A 17,198-nucleotide genomic window follows, 5' to 3' on the forward strand; every position below is an offset into this window, starting at 1 on the left:
CCTGATCCGTCGCCCGCCCTCACCATCGCTACGAAAGGCGAAATAAATCGGTAAAACAGAGGACTAACCAGTGTTTACACTCACTCTCTGTGTATGTGTGCTACGACTCCTGGGTGACGCGTCGCCGGGGTCCTATGAGGTGCTGGTTGGTGCCTCAATCGTGCCTGTAGGAGCGGTAACCGGTTACCATAGTGATCATATACCATCTATGACTGAGCTGAGTCTGTGATTTTCTGATCTGAATCGACTGTATAAATGCCACATAAAGGCAATGAAGAGACAAAAAACAATCACCTTGTTTTTTCAAAAACCAAATAATGTAAGTATCCTATGCCTGTTGACTTTCCCAGATGTGGCAGATTAGATTTGTTAATGGGAATAGCTAGTCTGACAATAATGGCAAGAAGGCTTTTGCACTTAGCAAACACAGCAAAATGTGGAGACCATAACTATGCATTTAGTGAGTGGACAGAGGCAAATAATGAATGAACACAAAAAGAATGGTTGGATAAACCAAACAATTTATCGTCATCAGGAAATAATGTTTAATCTTATCATTTAACCCATTACTGTATAAATTGACTGAAGTATGTTCACTGTCGTGTAAGCCACTATAAAAATAATTATAACAAGTACATTTATGTGGTGCAAAGTTTATGCAAACAACAAATAAAGGCCTACATATACTTTGCCATCCTCTTATAGCAGGAAATCATGTTTTTTATAGCAGGAGGGCAGCCACAGTAGATAAAGACAGCTTTTTAGTGCAAATCATTAGCCCAAATTATGCAAAGTAACTACTTGAGCACTAGTTAAAGCCCAAATTACGCAAAATAACAAATTGAGTTTAAATCATTTGCTGACAGCTTGGTCTCCTCCAGTTAAAAAATCCTATCTGCGCCCCTGGTCAGAGTTACTTTGTAACGCGTTACCCCCAACACTGCTGACAATTGTATTGGAAGTAATTTTGTCTGTGGTGAACACTCTCTTTCTCTTTAGGTCTTCGGGCCCAAAGGACACAGGAAGCAAGTCTTCCACAGTCATTTTCTTATAAGACTCATCAGGCTTGGATAGGTAGACTGACCACTGATCTCCAAACTACAAGGGAAAGAAAATTTGATTAATACATGAGATTCTTCCATAGGGCTGTGCGAGGGTCCTATGCTTTAAAAACAAAATGCATGCATGTTGGTTTCCTGAGTACAAAAATACTGAGTAAAATATAAAAATTTTTAGGAACTTGTTTTTGTTTGAATTTTTTTTCATAATATATATATATATATATATATATATATAATAAAAATTATTATTATGTATGTATTATGAAAAACTGTTAAAACATAAACACGTTCCTGAAAAATACAGATTTTACTAAGTATTTTTATCTTTATTCTATACTTGTCTGTTTTTTTATATGTTGAAGAAGGAGGATCCCATTTCTTAATGTTTATTTATTTTGTAGCTTCTAATAAATCAGATTTCAAATGAAAAGGCTATATCTAAATGCATATAATGCCAACCAGAAAGACTGGCAATCTATGCAGCGCTTTCAGGTCAGTCTCTTCAAGAAATGCCCTAAAGAAATGAATGTGATTGGTTGCATGTGATTAGTTGACTAAAAGGTAAGGGGTTAAGAGATGTTAAGAATTTTTTTTTACACCACAGCAATGTCTTGTACATATATATATAGTACAAGGCAGTGTAGTTATTTTCCAAGATCCAAGTCAACTTACGTACCTCTCTCAAGAACTGTCTGCATCCTCCACACGGTGATATAAACTGATCTTCCAGGTCACTACAAAATAATTCATGTTGTTAAAAACATTATACTTAATGGTGGTTTTCAGTGTTGTCAGCTAATATACTGTTAACTAATATCATTATTGTTGACATTATCAGTAGAATTTGGTCAATTGGATGACATGACACTGATTGTTTTTAACTCAAATATCAGACAATGTTTGAAAATAAACAGTACCTGGCAATTGCAACGGCCTTAAAACTTTGGTATCCTTGGGAAACGGCTTTTACAACAGCGGTCCTCTCTGCACAGAGGCCAAGGTTATGGCTTGCATTTTCAACATTGCATCCTGTTCAGTAAGAAAAAGCACAGTACATGTGAAATCTCTGAAATGGCTTTTTTGTGGGATATAAATGGAATGTAACAATCATTGAGGTTGCATACATAGAATGTGAAGAATAAGGACATTTAGTCACATTCTCCAAAGATATTAGTGTAGCGATTCGACAGAATAATCCTATTTTTATTTGTTAACAAATGAGTAGATTTCACGAAATGAATGTAAGTTTCGACAATGTATGTAAGTTCCTATCCCTCCTCACACAAAGGAGCAGATACCGGAACTGCTTCTGGGTTGATGCTCTTCTACGGACCTGTCCAGCTCTCCTCATGTAATGGCCGTCTCCTGGTATTTCCTTCGTACTCTTTAGACTGTACTGGGAGACACAGCAAACCTTCTTGGGATGGCACGTATGGATGTGCCATCCTGAAGGAGCAGGACTACCTGTGCAACCTGAATGGGCTGCAGGTACCACCTCATCCTAACAGTAGTGACAAGGACACTAGCAAAATGCAAAACTAGAGAAGAATCAACTAGGAAGGATAAGGAGAGAGCAATTGTCTGTGGCCACCACCTGCAAAACCGTTCCCTTTGTGGGGGTTGTCTTGCTGTTGCCTCTCCAGTGCACCTGTTGTCACTTTCATTAACACCAAAACAGGTGACATGGATTCACAATCACTTATGGTTCCTAACTGGACAGATTGATCTCCCTGAAGTGTAATTGACTTGGTATTATACTGTGATGATTATGTGTTCCCTTACATTTTTTCAATGGTGTATTATGCAAAAAGTTCCCGCACAGTTTACTATTTCTGGTGAATTTTTTAAGTATACATCCGTGCATGCTTTTTGGGGTAATGTAGACCACAAGCCCTAGTGCAGTCAAAAAGGTCAGTCTGTATTGATAGTTATTGTATCAATGTAATTCACAAATGAAAGAAAAACAAGCTTTGTCGTGCCATGGAATTAAATAGCTCCGTCAGTGTAAAGTTCATCTTCAGTCTCGCTAGCAATTGCTCAATTCTTACGAATATTCCAAGTCGTGAGATACTAGTAGGCCAATCACTGGCTTATAAGCTATTAAAACGGCAAGTGGCAGTTCATAGATGCTATTTGTGATGGAAGTAAACTTCATAAGGAACCTTAGTCAGTTAAACAACAATGCTTCATGGTGTCTAGCTAAATATTCTAACTTGGCATGATGTTAATGCGTAACAAAATTATCTAATGTTGAGACACTATTTTATGATGAGGCGACCACTTTTTTCCTTAGCAGCAGTACACGGACCTGGGAATATCTGATATGGTTGGAATTCATCCTCGATCCAGATTAATAGAATAGCGACATGTTAATACAAAATACGTACATACTTCAGCTTTTATTTAATGAGACCTGGGGGTACAGTAGTGGTACACTGGGTGGATGAGCAACAGGTCACCTAGTAACTGTACACACATAAAATCATTCAAACAAGAACAGAAAGAAATAGCTAACCGTCAGCAGTGAGGCTAGATGAGTAGTTGTGCTGGGCAGAACTGAGAAGAAATGCTGTTCATTAACTACAGATCAGGGTTCAGCACCACAGTGCAATGCCCTTCAATCTCTTCTCTAATCACAGGACTCTGGGACTTAACACCTCCCTTGGGTGCAAAATTCTGAGTTGAGTTGATATCACTGCTGCTCGCAGGGGCGCTGTATGGGGGAAAAAGTTAGGACGATTATAAGGGACCGTGACTGACAGGGGCCCTAAAAAATATATTAGAACATTAGGTAAAAAATCATGCAACATTAAATTATGAACCTATCCACCTACCCTATTTTCTTTTCTTGTTTTTGGCAAAAAGTAAACATCCAGGGTCCCTCTGTATTGCGCATTGAACCAGCCCTACTCTCTCTCTGCCCATCCCCATACCCCTGAACCAGCCCTACTCCCTGTCTGTCCATCCCCATACCCTGAACCAGCCCTACTCCCTGTCTGTCCATCCCCATACCCCTGAACCAGCCCTACTCCCTGTCTGTCCATCCCCATACCCATGAACCAGCCCTACTCCCTCTCTGCTCATCCCCATACCCCTGAACCAGCCCTACTCCCTCTCTGCCCATCCCCATACCCCTGAACCAGCCTCCGCTTACGCAGTCCGGCAAAAACAGGATGTTGAAGTACTGGAAGTTAGTCATTGGTATGCAGTTATAAGCAGGGGTGACTGGTCATTAGAGGCAGGTGGGGCATAGCCCCACAAAATTGTTATTTTTATTTCTCGAAGATTACTTCCTATATTTCATTATCTATGAATATAGCATCTTCCTAAATTGCATTTAATTTGTGTTAGGATTTTATTTCATGTTCATTGGTCCCTGCCTTGCTGCTTCAGACTGCGTCCATTTCGAGTTTGCAGGAGTAGGCCATAGGCTATAAGCGTGAATGTGGGGCTAGCCCCTCTCTTACAAAGAAAATATTAATATGCATGCTCAGAATGTTAGTGTGATCAATGTAGATCACACAAATTTGATGCCAAGTGGGGCTGACAGCCGGTAGCCCCACTACAGCCTCATTTCGTATTTCAGACCTGATTGGCTGTCTGTCTGTCTGGGGCCAACATTAGTCGGCAAGAAGAGCGAGGATGGTAGATTGTCTTAGCTAGCTTGTTAGCTTTACAAACGCCAGATAACTTGAGAAAAAAAGAAATTGAGAAACCCTTAATTTGGAGGAGAAACTTGAAGTAAAGCGACTTGGTGCCCATCAGCCCCTGGATATTGTCATCACTCAAACTGCTGGTAAAAGTAACTGCAGGTTTAACGTGGAGTGGTTTTGGAGACGGTTAGCATACAGAAGAAGGCACTCTTCTGTTTTCCATGTCTGCTATTTGGTGGAGATGGTACTTGGTCGAGGACGGGTTACAAATTTTGAAACATCTTTCTGAGAGGATTGCAAAACATGAGAGCAGCGTGAGTCATCTGGACAATGCTGTGAAACTGGTCTTACTTTAAAGGGTAAATGTTGCAGCCCAAGTTGACAGTGCATACAGGCGCTCCATTGAGCAGCATAACAAACAGGTGGAGGAAAACAGGTTCTCAGTTGGATCATAACATGTATTAAACTTTATGGAAAATTTTAAACCGCACTGCGGGGGCATGACGACTTCCTGAATCATGGACTTCCTGAATCCTGGAATATTCAGATGCATTTTCGAGACTATGTGTGACTAGGGCGATTCGAGACTTCAGAGGCACTATGACGCTAAGCTCCTTCAAAGGGACATCAAGCACTGTAAAAAAACTGTTAGACTCAAGTGTACAGGGAGGAGCTAGCCAAGTAAGTGGACGAGACATCATTTGTTGCCATACAGGCAGATGAGACAACTGATGTCTCCTGTAAATCACAAATGGTGTTTGTGTTGCGATACATTGCCTGGCAATACAGTGACAGAGAGGTTTTTGGAGTTTTTGGAAGTCAAAGATAAAACTGGACTCTGCCTCTCTAATAGCATCAAAGGTGTGCTAGAACCACTGAAGCTGGGAGAAAAGCTGATCGCTCAGACTTATGAAGGTGTGGCTGTAATTAGTGGAAATGTCAGAGGGGTACAGACGCTAATGAATGAGACATACCCACATGCCAAATTTGTTCACTGCTATGCTCACCAGCTGAACCTGACCTTGCAGCAACTTTGTTCAGCAAGGATGAGCATCCTGAAGGTGTTTTTTGCTGATTTAATTGCTTTTGCCACCCTTTTCTCTGGCGCTCCAAAGTGTGTTGCGGCACTTGCTGAGGCAACACAGAGACGCATTCCGAGGCCACCCGCTGTACAATGGAACTTTAAAAGTAGAACTGTCAATGCAGTTTGGGAAAACCGCGCTGCGCTGCTACCTGAGTATGGAGGACATACGCACACAACCAGGATGAGATGAGGCCACCATAAGTAAAGCATACGGCCTGTCAAAAAAACTCAGGGACTGAGCCTTTCTGCAGCTGCTGGAATTTTTTTTCTTCTTTATGCCAGAAGTTGATGTTTTATACAACACTGCAAAAACAGAGCATCGATGCATCTGGGATTAGCAGTGCACTCACCCGTTTCAAAGAGAATGTCCAGAATATGCGTAAGCAAACTGATGAATGGGCTGCCATCATTCACGATGGAACGGACGAGCCAGGCCGATGAGTAACCACCTGATCGCTGCCAAGCTGGTTGACAGCTCGCTGTTCCCACAATTTGTCCTGTCAATCCTTTCATCTGACCTTGACTGTGCGGTGAAACTATGGCCTCTAGGATACGAGGAAAAGTTGAAGTCTGAGCTGACCATCCTGTACCGCCACACTGAGCTTCACGCTGGTGAGAAGGCCCTCTCTCTGTTAAGATCCATCCATGAGAACAACCTAGAGGAGGCTTTTGCTGAGACCGTCACTCTGCTGAAAATTATCATAACAACACCTATGATGACATCCGAGTCAGAGAGGAACTTTTCCACCTTGAAGGGTAAAAACCTTCACTCGCAATACCATGGAACAGCCGCAACTCAACACATTGCCCATGTTGTCCATCCAAAGCCAGCTGATTCAACAGCTACATCACTTCATGCCCTAAGTAATCGAAATGTTTGCCCAGACGAAGAACTGCCGTGCCACCTCTCTCTTCAAGTGAGCCCTCAGCCTTGGTGAGTGAAAACATATTTTATCATCCGGCCTTTCTGGTGCTGTTCCGTGCATTGGTCATATTTTTGTGCTGGATCGATTGATATAGATGGTGATGAGTGTCAGTGTGTCCATGCTTATCTATTAAGGTTGTTGTCATATAATGGATCTGTATCCCTAAAAAGTTGTTTTTCTGCTTCGTTGTGGCCTTCAGTGGTGTTGAGCTCATTGCTGTTTGCGTAAGGCCTTGGTTTGCGTATGACCCAACACTTGCTCTGCGCCTCGGGTCCTGCCTACCATAAACTGTGACAAATACATTATGCAAACAGCTGATTGCACATCCACACCTTTACCAAACTTTTATGATTAAGATATGATTGATTTGCATGCAGTGAGTAAAAAAACAAACACCTTATTTGTTCTGAGCTTGGTTGCATTTTTAATTTAGGTTTGTAAATGTGACAGTGGTAATTTTACATGTGTGTGAGAGAGAAGGAGAGCAATTACACAAGAAGGTCTCTCTCTCTCTCTCTCTCTCTCTCTCCAGTATGTGTACTACAACACCTGGTAGAAGTTAAATAAACACATCAGTAGCAAGAGGGAGTTTGGTAACTTTACTGGTATGTATCCTATATTTTGAAATGGTTTGTGCCCCACCAATTTTTTACATATAAAAATTACAAGTTATAAGTTACTTATTGTTTTTGATATGACATTTTAGGCTAATGTATCGCTTACTCTATCACAGAATGCCTGTGTAAAGCATTTAGCTGTAGTATATTGGCATTATACCACAAATCTCTCTATTTCTACTATAATTTATTATGTTATGATGCCATACCAGTGTTTTATGGGCTCATGTACAATGGATTTCAGCTAATCAGCATTTAGGATACAAACCACCCAGTTTATAATAAAAACACTGCATAATATGTAATCCCCATACCTGTAAAAACCGTCCCATCATGTGCCAATAGTGCTGCCCCCACCCGGAACTTGCTGTATGGACAGTAGGCAAACTCCTTGGCCCAATGAGCCTGGTGAATAAGAGGTTTAATCCAGTCCTCGTCCTCCCCTTCAATCCAGTTACTCCGGGCTCCTGTCTCTGCTCTGTCAACCCTTAATTCATCGGTCCTGAGGTCTGTCATTTCTTTGACAGTTTCTGTGATATTCTCTGTGCCCGTGTTGTTGAGAGTAACTGGTTGTTGAGAATGTATGGTTGTTGAGAGTGAGAGAGAGAAAGAGAGAGAAAGAGAGTGAGTGAGCGAGAGAGGGAGAGAGAGAGATATCCGGGAATAGTGAGGACAGAGACAGCTGTACATAACAAGTAGGTTTTAAGAGCCACTTGAAGTTGTGCAGTGTAATTGATTCCTGCCCCCCTCCCCACGGTGTGACGTGTCGTCTGGCTGGTTGGGTGGGAGGGAGAGGTACTGGCTTTTCTGGTTAGGGAAGCCTAGCATGTGTAATGACTTTTAAAGAGATCATTACCATATAGGGTTCAATGTCAATTCTGAATTCCTGAATACTTAGTGGAAATTTAATCTCAACCCTAAATATTTCCTTACTCTAGCAAATTACATGAATTTATGAAAGGGTCATACAGGACATGGTCATGACTGGTCCTACACTACTGTCAGGGCCTGGCTGGGGGCCTCTAGCCATCTCTATGCACCTGGGGGTCACAGTCAGGGCCTGATCGCAGAGGTGCCTCTAGGCATACCTAGGTGCCTCTAGGTTATATTGGCATTATACCACAAACCTCTCTATTTCTACTATAATTTATGTGATGCCATACCATTGTTTTATGGGTTCATGTACAATGAATTTCAGCTAATCAGCATTTAGGATACAAACCACCCAGTTTATAATAATAAAGATAATGCATATTATGTAATCCCCATAACTGTAAAAACCATCCCATCATGTGCCAACAGTGCTGCCCCCACCCAGAACTTGCTGTATGGACAGTAGGCAAACTCCTTGGCCCAATGAGTCTGGTGAAAACCTGTTACTGTTTAAATAATATAATAAAAAGGTATTGTTGCATAGTGCTGATTGACTACATTGATTTCTAGAATGCGCATGAAAAGGAAAAACAACATACAGCTGTGGAAAAAATTAAGAGACCGCTGCACCTTTTTCTTTCCTTTCCAAAAAAGTCCAAAAAGAAGGTTTTGAGTGAGGAACAGAAGGGTTAAAATTCAGAGACCACTTCAAATCGAACACTTCTGTTCCTCACTCAAAACGTACCTTTTCACCTTTTTGGGAAAGGAAAGAAAAGGGTGCAGTCGTATCTTAATTTTTTCCAGAACTGTAAGTATCCTTTCACCAGGAGAAAATGTGTGGTTGTTTATATTGATATGTTTTATCAGTGAATATACTTTCTTGTGCTCTTGTTCTGACAAACACAACCTAATTATTCCTTCCCTTAGTTAAAGACTAACTGATTTTTAGAAAACCATTTTGCTGGCCTTCTAGGCACAGTTATTCCTCTGTCCAGTGTCTGTGTTCTTTTACCCGTCTTAATCCATTCTTTTAATTGCCCAGTCTGGAATATGGCTTTTTTTTGCAACTCTGCCTAGAAGACCATCATCTTGGAGTCGCCTCTTAACTGTTGACGTTGAGACTGGTGTTTTGTGTGTACTATTTAATGAACCTGCCCTAATTTCTCCAAGTAGACCTCTTGCTCATTTGTGCACCGGGGCCTCCCACATCTCTGTATATTCTGATAAGAGCCAGTTTGCAATGTTCTGTGAAGGGAGTAGTACACAACATTGTATGAGATCTTCAGATTCTTGGTCAATTCTTGCATGGAATAGCCATTAAAAATGGATAGACTGATGAGTTTCAGAAGAAAGTTATCACTGCTGATAATTGGCCTCTGTACACCTATGCAGATATTCCAATGAAAATCATCTGTTTCCGGCTACAGCAGTCATTTACAACATTAGCAGTGTCTACACAGATTTTCTTTTGAAAACAAGGACATTTTTACTGTAAGTGACCCCAAACTTTTGAACGGCAGTGTAAAGATTAACAAAAACACGTAGTTTCTCCGAACAAATGTTCGCTGATGTTGTTGTTCATGTACTGTGCTGTAATTGGGAAAAGCACCCCCATTTTGTACATTGCCATGGAAACATTGCACTCGGCCACACCTAGTCCCATTGCATTCTGTATTTTTTCCAAATTAATATAGAAGGTCTGTGTTTATCCCTAAATAATATGGTGAGGATTTATACTGTATTTTCTTTCTCTTTGCAAAATAATAACAATGCCGAATTGTCAATCATGCATATAGGTTTAATACAAGGTTAAAAATCATCCATCTCTCCCAACAAAGCTAACACACTGACTGACCATGGGACAATGCTTACATGGGGTATCTGTACAGATATAATTCAGTCAGTGTTCTGAATTGCCAAAATTAGTAATAATAAAACCAGTGCAATCACGGTTAACCAAATGTGTATGATAGTTCTGTTCCAGGAACGTCACAGGATCTGCAGTATGTGCTATTTCATACTGCTGCTTCTGGGGCACCCTCTCAGCAGGCCTATCGTGATGCCACGGCTCTGGCTCGTATGGTTTCAAACTTTGACAAGCAGGGGTTTCATACTCTACTCTATTATTTTCCCTTATGGCGTTTTAGACAGTATTTATCTCCTTGGTTAAAATTCATTCCGGGACAATTCTCTCCCCTGTGGTAGCATCTTTTCCCGGTTCCATTGTTTTCATTCAGTTGCTGTTGTCATTGCTTATGACCCAGTCCATCCAGATGTTATAGTTTCTCACTTTAGTGTAGACACCTGGGAAGTAAGGGTTGGCACAGCCAATACCCCAGGAGACGATGCCTTCCAAGTTTCCATTGCAGATAAGGGGCCCTCCCGAGTCGCCCTATAGAAAAACGGCACAAAAGGACTTAGTGATGAAAAAGCTAAAGAAACACCTCTTAGGTTCCACATTTTGCACGCCACCTGTAATTCTATTTGTCTTCTAAGGTGACAAAACCATTGAAATTGAACGCCTTTTATCACAATTTTGTCTCGTAGATTTTTAAGATTCTTTCATCAGGGGATCAGCATCTGATGTCCACATTGAGTCTGACCCACTTTTAAAGGGCTGTACCCTAGTCTCCACGTCGGTATATACCCAAGTGATTTGCGACAGACATCAAAGACTTGTCTCTGGGCGCCAGCATAAGGCCAGTGTTTACCTGACAGGAGTCCTTGCCACCGAGGCGAGACCCAGCACATATCATGTTGTCTGTGATCTTCCCGGAGTAGTAGTATTCACAGCGAGGTATGATCTGCACGTTCACAGAACGCAGCACAGGGGACAGGTAGTAGTTGTAGAGACGGGTGACACCCCAGCCGCTCACAGTGCAGGTGGTGGCGGCTTGGAGAGCAGGCGTGTTCCCATCCGCCACCGGGGCAGGTTGAACATTAGCATTGAGATGGGCCGGATCGCTGAGCTGAAACACAATCAGAGGCTGCTGACCAATCAGAGGGAAGGGAAAAGAGGGGTGGAGTAGTGTGCCTGGTGCTTCTGTTATTAACTGAACACTGCTACAATGTGACAATTTTGCGCCAGGGAGCAATTAGGTTTAATTTCCTTGTTTATGACAAAAGTATAATTTCCCTTCGAGGATTTGATATAGGGACCTTCAGTTTTCTGGACCAACTCTCTATCCGGTAGATGTTATGCTGTGAGTAAATGAACGTGTGGTCCTGTGTGGCTCTGTCAGTGGACCCTGGGACTCTCAACACCAATGGTTATGAGTTAAAGCCATCGAAATGCTTATATTATACTAACTCAAATATTCTGACAGGATATCCACTTCCCTGCGTGGGTGCTGCTACATAGCACATCTCTGCGTCTTGGTGACAGAATGCTGAAACGTCTCACCTTAATGAGCATGATGTCATTGTTGAAGGTCTTGTAGTTGTAGCTGTTGTGAACGATGATCTTGGAGACATTGATCACCTGCTCAAAGCCTTCATTCACTTCCAAGCTGTGCTCACTCAAGACCACCTGGATCAACTGGGCCCTGGGAAGAGACCGACGTGCTTAAATCTAGTCACCACTACGTGCAGGGGAACTGGAGGCCACACGAAGAACAGTTGTAACCTATAACGAAACCCTTACTTCTCACCTGGTTCTTCGAAACCCTTTCTCACTGAAACAAGCGCACCCTTTTATTCAGTCACACGTTTACAACACACAGTGGTCCTGCATAGCTCTGTAAATACAGCATGCTACTTGCGCCTCCAGAATAATGGATTCAATCCCCGAGAGCGGAACAAAAAATGTATGACTGTTAAAAAAAATTCATGAACTTACTATGTTTCCAAATGACTCGGCACCCTAACTCTTGTTGTACTCACGGTCTCCAGCAGTGGGCAGCAGACACCACCCACTGTGGCTGGATCAGGGTGCCTCCACAGTAATGCTCCCGGTTGTACTGGATGGATGCTTGGTACTTGATGGAGTATGGCTGGACCTCCTGGCCTCCGATGATTCTCTGTGTAAGTGTCTCTGTGGATTGAGAGGACACTGGGGTTATCGATTTGCATCAGCGACCCGGTTTAGACGGATCCTTAAATGTGCATGAGGCACATCAACGTCTGTCAGGCAAAGGGGAAGAAAGATCCGTTCGCACCCAAGGACCAACTGAGATGTGACACGACACATTTAACCTAAACCCTCTGAATTTGAGAGGTTAGGATTAACTGCCTTGCTTAGGGACCAAGCAACACATTTCTCACCTTGCTGGCTCGGGGAGTTGCTCTAGCATCCTTTCGGGTACTGCTCACAAACAGTAAATTGATGTACTGTTCCAAAGTTGAAGTTACAATTTGGTTTGGATTTCAAGTTCCCTTGCAGTGTTTTACAATGGAGTCTAAAATAATCACAGTATCTTATAAAATATGTGATATTTCTAAAATAAAGTTAATTTATAGCTTTTATATATAGAAATATCCCAAAAAAGGAAAATCGAGTTATGGCTGTACTAGGATTTAAGGTGTTAACACAGTTGCCCTGTACAGCGTAGCCTGCATGTTTCTATTGTAATACAGGATAGTCATCCTGTACAGATGTATGTCATGCTGTGGCTCCATAAAAGATTGTTCTGTAATAATAGGTCAAGTCACATAACCTGTCATCTTGTACAATGAAAATGGACTATAGGGACTTCAAAGGTCATACGAGCCTTTTCTAAAAGACCTGACACCCATGGTGGGAGATACGCTTTAGGGTGCTGGGCCAGTAATGGAGAAGACTCTAGTCAAAGCCAAGGTATCACATCTGTTGTTTTGCCCTTTATCAAGCCACTGAGCCCTGATTGCTCTTGTAACTTGCTCTGGATAAGTGTCAGATAAATGACATGAAGCTGTCTAAATGCGTGTTCATTGCCAGGCTTACACAGATGGACTTAGATTATAATCAGCGCAGAGACAGGTCCACAGAGTTATGCATTCATGCCTTTCACTGTACTCAATATCCGGATTTAACTGATCAATATTATTCAGTAATTCTTAAATTCTATGTACATTTACAGGCCTATTATTTGCAAAACATGAACCACTTGTGATATCCTATATACTGTATATATATATATATATAATATAGCTTACACATTTTTGTCATTCTCCAAGTGTAGATAAGTGATCTGGTACGACTCACCTCTGACTAAGAGAACCAGGTGTAGCAGCACTGCTGATCGTATTAGCAGACTCATGTTGACTTCACCTAAAAACAAGATTTCATTGGCGATATGGGACTGATACTGGACGCAAGTGCATATCACCTTTCATGAAGTAGCCAAACAAGGGGTGTTGACCCACCATGTTGTTGTTGAAGCCTTCAGCGTAAGGCACACTTACAGGCGCTGGTCGTAAAATTTGAATATCATCAAAAAGTTGATTTATTTCAGTAATTCCATTAAAAAAGTGAAACTTGTTTAATGTATACATTCATTCCACACACACTGATATATTTCAAGTGTTTATTTCTTTTTATTTTGATGATTATAACTGACAACTAATGAAAAACCCAAATTCAGTATCTCAGAAAATTTGAAAATTGTGTAAAGGTTCAATATTGAAGACACCTGGTGCCACTCTCTAATCAGCTAATTAACCAAAAACACCTGCAAAGGCCTTTAAATGCTCTCTCAGTCTAGTTCTGTAGGCAACATAATCATGGGGAAGACTGCTGACTTGACAGCTGTCCAAAAGATGACCATTGACACCTTGCACAAGGAAGGCAAGACACAAAAGGTCATAGCTAAAGAGCCCTGTGTCTAAGCACATTAATGGAGAGGCAAAGGGAAGAAAAAAAGTGTGGTAGAAAAAAGTGTCCAAGCAATAGGGATAACCGCACCCTGGAAAGGATTGTGAAACAAAACCCATTCAAAAATGTGGGGGAGATTCACAAAGAGTGGACTGCAGCTTGAGTCAGTGCTTCAAGAACCACCACGCACAGACATATGCAAGACATGAGTTTCACTCTTGAACAAGACACAGCTTCAGAAGCGTCTCGCCTGGGCTAAAGACAAAAAGGACTGGACTGCTGCTGAGTGGTTCAAAGTTATGTTCTCCGAAGAAAGTACATTTTGCATTTCCTTTGGAAATCAAGGTCCCAGAGTCTGGAGGAAGAGAGGAGAGGCACAGAATCCATGTTGCTTGAAGTCCAGTGTAAAGTTTCCACAGTCAGTGATGGTTTGGGGTGCCACGTCATCTGCTGGTGTTGGTCCACTGTGTTTTCTGAGGTCCAAGGTCAATGCAGCCGTCTACCAGGTAGTTTTAGAGCACTTCATGCTTCCTGCTGCTGACCAACTTCATTTTCCAACAGGACTTGGCACCTGCACACAGTGCCAAAGCTACCAGTACCTAGTTTAAGGACCATGGTATCCCTGTTCTTAATTGGCCAGCAAACTCGTCTGACCTTAACCCTATAGAAAATCAATGCGATATGCCAGACCCAACAATGCAGAAGAGCTGAAGGCCACTATCAGAGCAACCTGGGCTCTCATAACACCTGAGCAGTGCCATAGACTGATCGACTCCATGCCACTCCACATTGCTGCAGTAATTCAGGCCAAAGGAGCCCCAACTAAGTATTGAATGCTTTACATGCTCATACTTTTCATGTTCATACTTTTCAGTTGGCCAACATATCTAAAAATATTTTTTTTGTATTGGTCTTAAGTAATATTCAAATTTTCTGAGACACTGAATTTGGGATTTTCATCATCACAATTAAAATAAATAAACATTTGAAATATATCAGTCTGTGTGCAATGAATGAATATAATATACAAGTTTCACTTTTTGAATGGAATTACTGATCTCTGTCCATCCAAAAGATCTTGCGTTAAGCGTAAAACCACAGGTACAGAACATTGGTAATTAGCACGCTTTCTGTCACGGCCACTCTTCAAAAGGCCCAGAAGGCACGGTCCCGTACTGACATGAGTGAGGAATACAAAGCTTATAGGAGGAGAAATTGGCCCAGTGTGACCACCTCCATTGGTTTGTCTCCTTCAATCTCAAAAAACACTGGCTGTGCACATTTTCATGCAAAGTGGAGACCTTTTTCTCTCAGATCGGTTTCACCATTAGAGGAATGTCATGTTGGACACCATCAAACCCGGCCCTCAGATCTTCTGAACGTGACCTGAGTGCTATCTCTGGGAGAGGGAGAGAAACCAGTTGGACGGACATGATTATGCAATGCTGTTCAATAGCATTGCCTGATAAGAGACTGAATCCTAGGAATTTGGTTCTCTGTGTGGGCAACTAACAACTCTTTATTTGGTTGGACTTCAACCCTCTCACAAAGCAGGCACTGTAATCACCGTAACTGTGACTGTTTGTCTTCCTTGTTTGTCTTCCTTGTTTGTCTTCCTTGTTTGTCTTCCTTCCTTGGCGACTTGAGAAAGAGCTGGCATTGAGGGCTTCCTCCGTCTTCCTCATGAGTAGACATTTAGGAAGGAGTTGCTGACTGAAGGGAAGGGTTCAAGGAGCACAGATGTGCCAACCTCCAACTTTGAGAAGAGGCTGTGCTGGACGTGTAGTCAGTCTACTTCTGGCCTGTGTGTGTGGTTGTCATCGGGGTGTCCCAGCTGAGCAGAACCCGGATGTGATCGTTGAACAGAGGTACTTCCCCCCACCTTTAGCCTCAGTCCTGAGACTTGAACTGGGTCTTTGTAGTCTCCCTGAGACCGGGTTGCCATGATATCCCAGTCTGCCGGACAGTTAGAGGATACTGCTTTCAATGCGGTATGATTCGAAAGAAGGCCAGTATGAAAAAATCTTTTTGAAATTGTAGGTACACTCTACTGTAATTAGCTCTGAATGGGAATATCTGTTAAATGACATGAATGTCAGTTTATGACAACAAGCACATAAGGCACTATTGTGAAAGCTATACCAAGAACAAAGAGAAATGTATAGTGATTGTAGAGTGTGCTGATAGTCAGTGTAGTTAGTGCAATGCTAGCCAGAGAAGTAGTGAGTGTTGGTCTTAAGGACTAGTAGTCTAGCTGTTTAGTGCAAGGGTGGCCCCGTTGTGTTGCCAGTCTTTCAATGAACCAAAACATCTCTCTTGGCAGACACAGCTGTGAAGCTAGGACAGCAATTCAACTTAACACAGTTGGTGTGGTCTTTGTTATAATTTGAGAAAGTAGCTTGACTAAAGTATTTAAAAGTAAACAAACTGTCCTAGTACTCCTAAAAACGTCAGTAGATCAAATATTGTTTGTGATATCCACAACTCCGCAATTATTACACAAGAAGAATCCTAGCATGCTGACAGTGAGGACCTCTGGTTGAGATGGTCATGAATGACACAGACTTCATCTTGAGTTGAATCCAGGCAAAATATTACATTACAGTTATCAGTTGACGCTAAGACAGGCATTTAGTTTAGTCAACCTATTTCAGAAATATTGCTGTCTTATAAAATGCCCAGGGTAGTTTTTGTTTTTGACTCAACGCAAGTCATCAAGGATTTCAAAACATACAATGTTAACATAAAGTATGCCCAATAAACCCAATATGTATTACAAAAAGCATCACAGTTTTGCCACTCACCAACAGCCACAACTCTTCACTGCACAACGTTCTGGACAAGTCAAACTGGCGACTCCAGAGATGTAATATCTCACCTTTTATAATTGTATCATTTACCTGTCTTCTGCTTTGTTACAGTATGCCCCATCAAGCAGAGTCAACATGAGACGGGCTACCCCAAAACACAAGACAGGGCCTGACCTAGTACATGACAAAGCATTGTTTCTTCTTCCATTCTCTCCTTTTCTAAGCCATTTCTTTATTGCACCTTGGGACTTATTGTTGAGTGGAGATGGCTGGAAATTGAACACCTCTTTGCAGTAATGTCCAAGACGTGAACGGAACAGGAGTACATCAGTTTATTATGCCAATAGTGGTAAAATGCAATGATTGTAGACCTGATTGTTGTC

At 41.8% G+C, this 17,198-nt stretch overlaps 2 protein-coding genes across 2 annotated transcripts; both read right to left on the minus strand.

Annotated features, from left to right (window-relative positions):
• Positions 1–501: 501 nt before the first annotated feature.
• On the minus strand, positions 502–8,055 carry cdaa (cytidine deaminase a). Its single transcript, XM_010901617.4, has 4 exons — positions 7,656–8,055; positions 1,979–2,090; positions 1,738–1,795; positions 502–1,098 (listed from the first exon to the last, which is right to left on the minus strand). The coding sequence occupies exons 1-4, from the start codon at positions 8,029–8,031 to the stop codon at positions 892–894; spliced, it is 753 nt and encodes a 250-aa protein (XP_010899919.1). The 5' UTR covers positions 8,032–8,055; the 3' UTR covers positions 502–891.
• Positions 8,056–10,003: 1,948 nt separating this feature from the next.
• On the minus strand, positions 10,004–16,924 carry LOC105028696 (trypsin). Its single transcript, XM_010901618.4, has 6 exons — positions 16,810–16,924; positions 13,397–13,462; positions 12,097–12,247; positions 11,618–11,759; positions 10,926–11,183; positions 10,004–10,606 (listed from the first exon to the last, which is right to left on the minus strand). Exons 2-6 carry the CDS (start codon positions 13,449–13,451, stop codon positions 10,448–10,450), a joined length of 765 nt encoding a protein of 254 aa, XP_010899920.1. The 5' UTR covers positions 13,452–13,462; positions 16,810–16,924; the 3' UTR covers positions 10,004–10,447.
• Between the last annotated feature and the right edge of the window lie 274 nt (positions 16,925–17,198).

Source organism: Esox lucius, chromosome 12, assembly GCF_011004845.1.
Source record: "Esox lucius isolate fEsoLuc1 chromosome 12, fEsoLuc1.pri, whole genome shotgun sequence".
NCBI classification, from domain to species: Eukaryota; Metazoa; Chordata; class Actinopteri; order Esociformes; family Esocidae; genus Esox; species Esox lucius.

Bases quoted from the DNA above. Each gene is read 5' to 3' on its own strand.
- LOC105028696 (XM_010901618.4), bottom strand. From the start codon at position 13,451: ATGAGTCTGCTAATACGATCAGCAGTGCTGCTACACCTGGTTCTCTTA. The intron at 12,248-13,396 runs GTGAGTCGTACC...CTCAATCCACAG, and splicing joins CCTGGTTCTCTTAGTCAGAG to AGACACTTACACAGAGAATC. The intron at 11,760-12,096 runs GTGAGTACAACA...GTCTCTTCCCAG, and splicing joins GCTGCCCACTGCTGGAGACC to GGCCCAGTTGATCCAGGTGG.
- cdaa (XM_010901617.4), bottom strand. From the start codon at position 8,031: ATGTACAGCTGTCTCTGTCCTCACTATTCCCGGATATCTCTCTCTCTC. The intron at 2,091-7,655 runs GTATGGGGATTA...CTTACTGAACAG, and splicing joins TGATGGGACGGTTTTTACAG to GATGCAATGTTGAAAATGCA. The intron at 1,796-1,978 runs GTACTGTTTATT...ATTATTTTGTAG, and splicing joins AAGGCCGTTGCAATTGCCAG to TGACCTGGAAGATCAGTTTA.